The sequence below is a fragment of the Olea europaea genome, chromosome 6 (genome assembly GCF_002742605.1).
Source record: "Olea europaea var. sylvestris chromosome 6, O_europaea_v1, whole genome shotgun sequence".
Classification (NCBI taxonomy): Eukaryota; Viridiplantae; Streptophyta; class Magnoliopsida; order Lamiales; family Oleaceae; genus Olea; species Olea europaea.
The window spans coordinates 14,874,330-14,876,425 of NC_036242.1; the positions used below are offsets into that span (position 1 = coordinate 14,874,330).

The 2,096-nt window shown below is 31.2% G+C and overlaps 1 protein-coding gene across 1 annotated transcript; it reads right to left on the reverse strand.

Moving 5' to 3' along the window:
• Positions 1 to 573: 573 nt before the first annotated feature.
• Positions 574 to 1,285, reverse strand: LOC111395969 (MYB-like transcription factor ETC3). Its single transcript, XM_023022208.1, has 3 exons — positions 1,175 to 1,285; positions 1,004 to 1,091; positions 574 to 893 (listed from the first exon to the last, which is right to left on the reverse strand). Exons 1-3 carry the CDS (start codon positions 1,224 to 1,226, stop codon positions 758 to 760), a joined length of 276 nt encoding a protein of 91 aa, XP_022877976.1. The 5' UTR covers positions 1,227 to 1,285; the 3' UTR covers positions 574 to 757.
• Positions 1,286 to 2,096: the final 811 nt, after the last annotated feature.

The following is a 2,096-nucleotide window of genomic DNA, read 5'->3' on the forward strand; positions in this document are numbered from 1 at the left end:
TTTAAATTTGATTATTGTCATCTATCATCAGTCGAGATCATTAATAACTTACGTGAAAGTAAACTCTAAGATTCATAATGCATCACGAAATGAATCTAGGATTTTGCTGCCGAACTTGACAGCTTGGCGTACAGCCTCTCACAAAAGATGAGGGCCCACATCCAATAAAAAAATCGTGGACCCCCCTCTTGTGAGGGGGGTTGTACACCGAGCGTAGCAAGACCCATAAATCTAATCTAAAGGTTCATTGTTATTTAAACTATGATAACAACTAATAATAATTTATACTTCCGACCTAAGTAAGTCTGTGGGAGGCAGTGGAAGAGAGAGTAGATGCGATTGTTAGAGTTCAATCACGCATGGTACTTTTGATCGAAAAATCAATCTGAATGGTTTTGACCCTTCGTTCAATGACAAAATGGGTCAAATTTTACAGAATTAAATATATGGGACTCGACTAATGCGAACCCCATATCTATTTTTGTTTTTATATACGATCTTGTAATGTTCGATTCTGAATTTTCTAGCACCCTATGCTAAATTCTTGTATCATACAAATTTTAACAGAGAAAATTCGTTCAAACAAAAGCAGGGATTTTTCCCTCAACAGATTCAATTACTGAAAAACAAATGATAATTAATACATAGATGCTTACAACTGAGAATCATTCTATTCACTATGACTGATTACTGACTACCATACACACAGTACAATACATAATTATTAAAAACATATTTACAATATATATATATATCTCTACTTGTTATTTGTAGGCTCTTGGAACTTGGGATCCAAATGTTTATTCTCTGTAGCTAAAGTCTTCTTTGAATTCCAGAACTTCTCAATCTCTTCTGCTGTTCTTCCTGGTATTCTTCCAGCAATCAATGTCCACCTGTTCCAAACAAATTCCTTGTGGATTAAGTGTAAAAATACCATAGGAATTGGACTACTACTCTTAAAAAGTTTACGTTCTAAGATGGAGCCCGTGGATTACATACTAACCTTGGTCCAAGCAAACTGAACATTCTTTCCACGAGCATTTCTTCGTCTTCAGAAAATTCTGGGTTGGAGTCCTTATTCACAGCTACTTCTGAAACAAGAACAACCAAGAAATCAATGTAAAAAAAAAAAAAAAAGTTAGGTTTTAAATAATTACAAGAAAATTCAACCAACCTTTCTTGGTTTCACCATGGTGGTCTAAGGTATTCAAATCCAAATCCCTCATCTCTTTACAATAATATATAACCTGAAAGATAATTGGAAGGTATACATTGCTGACTATCTTTGTGTGTGTATATATAAATATATGAATTTACTATTTGACGTTGACAAGGAGAATATTCAAACATTGTAGACAGTTTTCAAATTTTGATTGATTTTGGATATATGCTTATGTCCAAGAAAAAAATAAAAGAAACTTCAAATCATACAATAACATATATGTTATAAAAAGCTTATCTTTTAGCGCATTTCATTGTATTTCCTTATCCAATTTTCCTCCCAACCTAATATTTATCCTTTATCCAAAAACTAGAATAGACAGTGAAATATATATTTCATTAGTTGGTTTCTTATCCATACAGGAAGAAAACCGTCTTCCTTATCCAGTAAATTAAGTTGTAGACAAGTTTCTGTCATTAAGTAAAAAGCGATTACTAAACTGAATAGCTAATGATACCTTATTTATTTATTTTATTTAAGCATGATTCACAAGGATCCTTAAGTATTCTCTTAAAGATTAATGTGTTAAACAATTCAAAGAAAATAAAGAAGAAACAGGAGGAGGCTAGGGTTTCATTGATACTACATTAATTAATTGAATGCTAAAAGATGGTTTAACCTAAATAGAAAGAGAATATATATAGGCTAAACAAAGGAAACTAAAAATGACTATTCTATCCTTAATAAATAATAAATAATTATATATTTCTTAACGTAATGTATATAATAATTACGGGATGTTATATACTTATTATGTGATCAATTTTTAATATTATTTGAACTGGAAAAATTTTCGGTGATATTTATAATGGAATTTTTTAAGCAAGCTGGTTCGGGTTAAATTTGGCATCAAAGTTCAGCTTCATAGCCATTC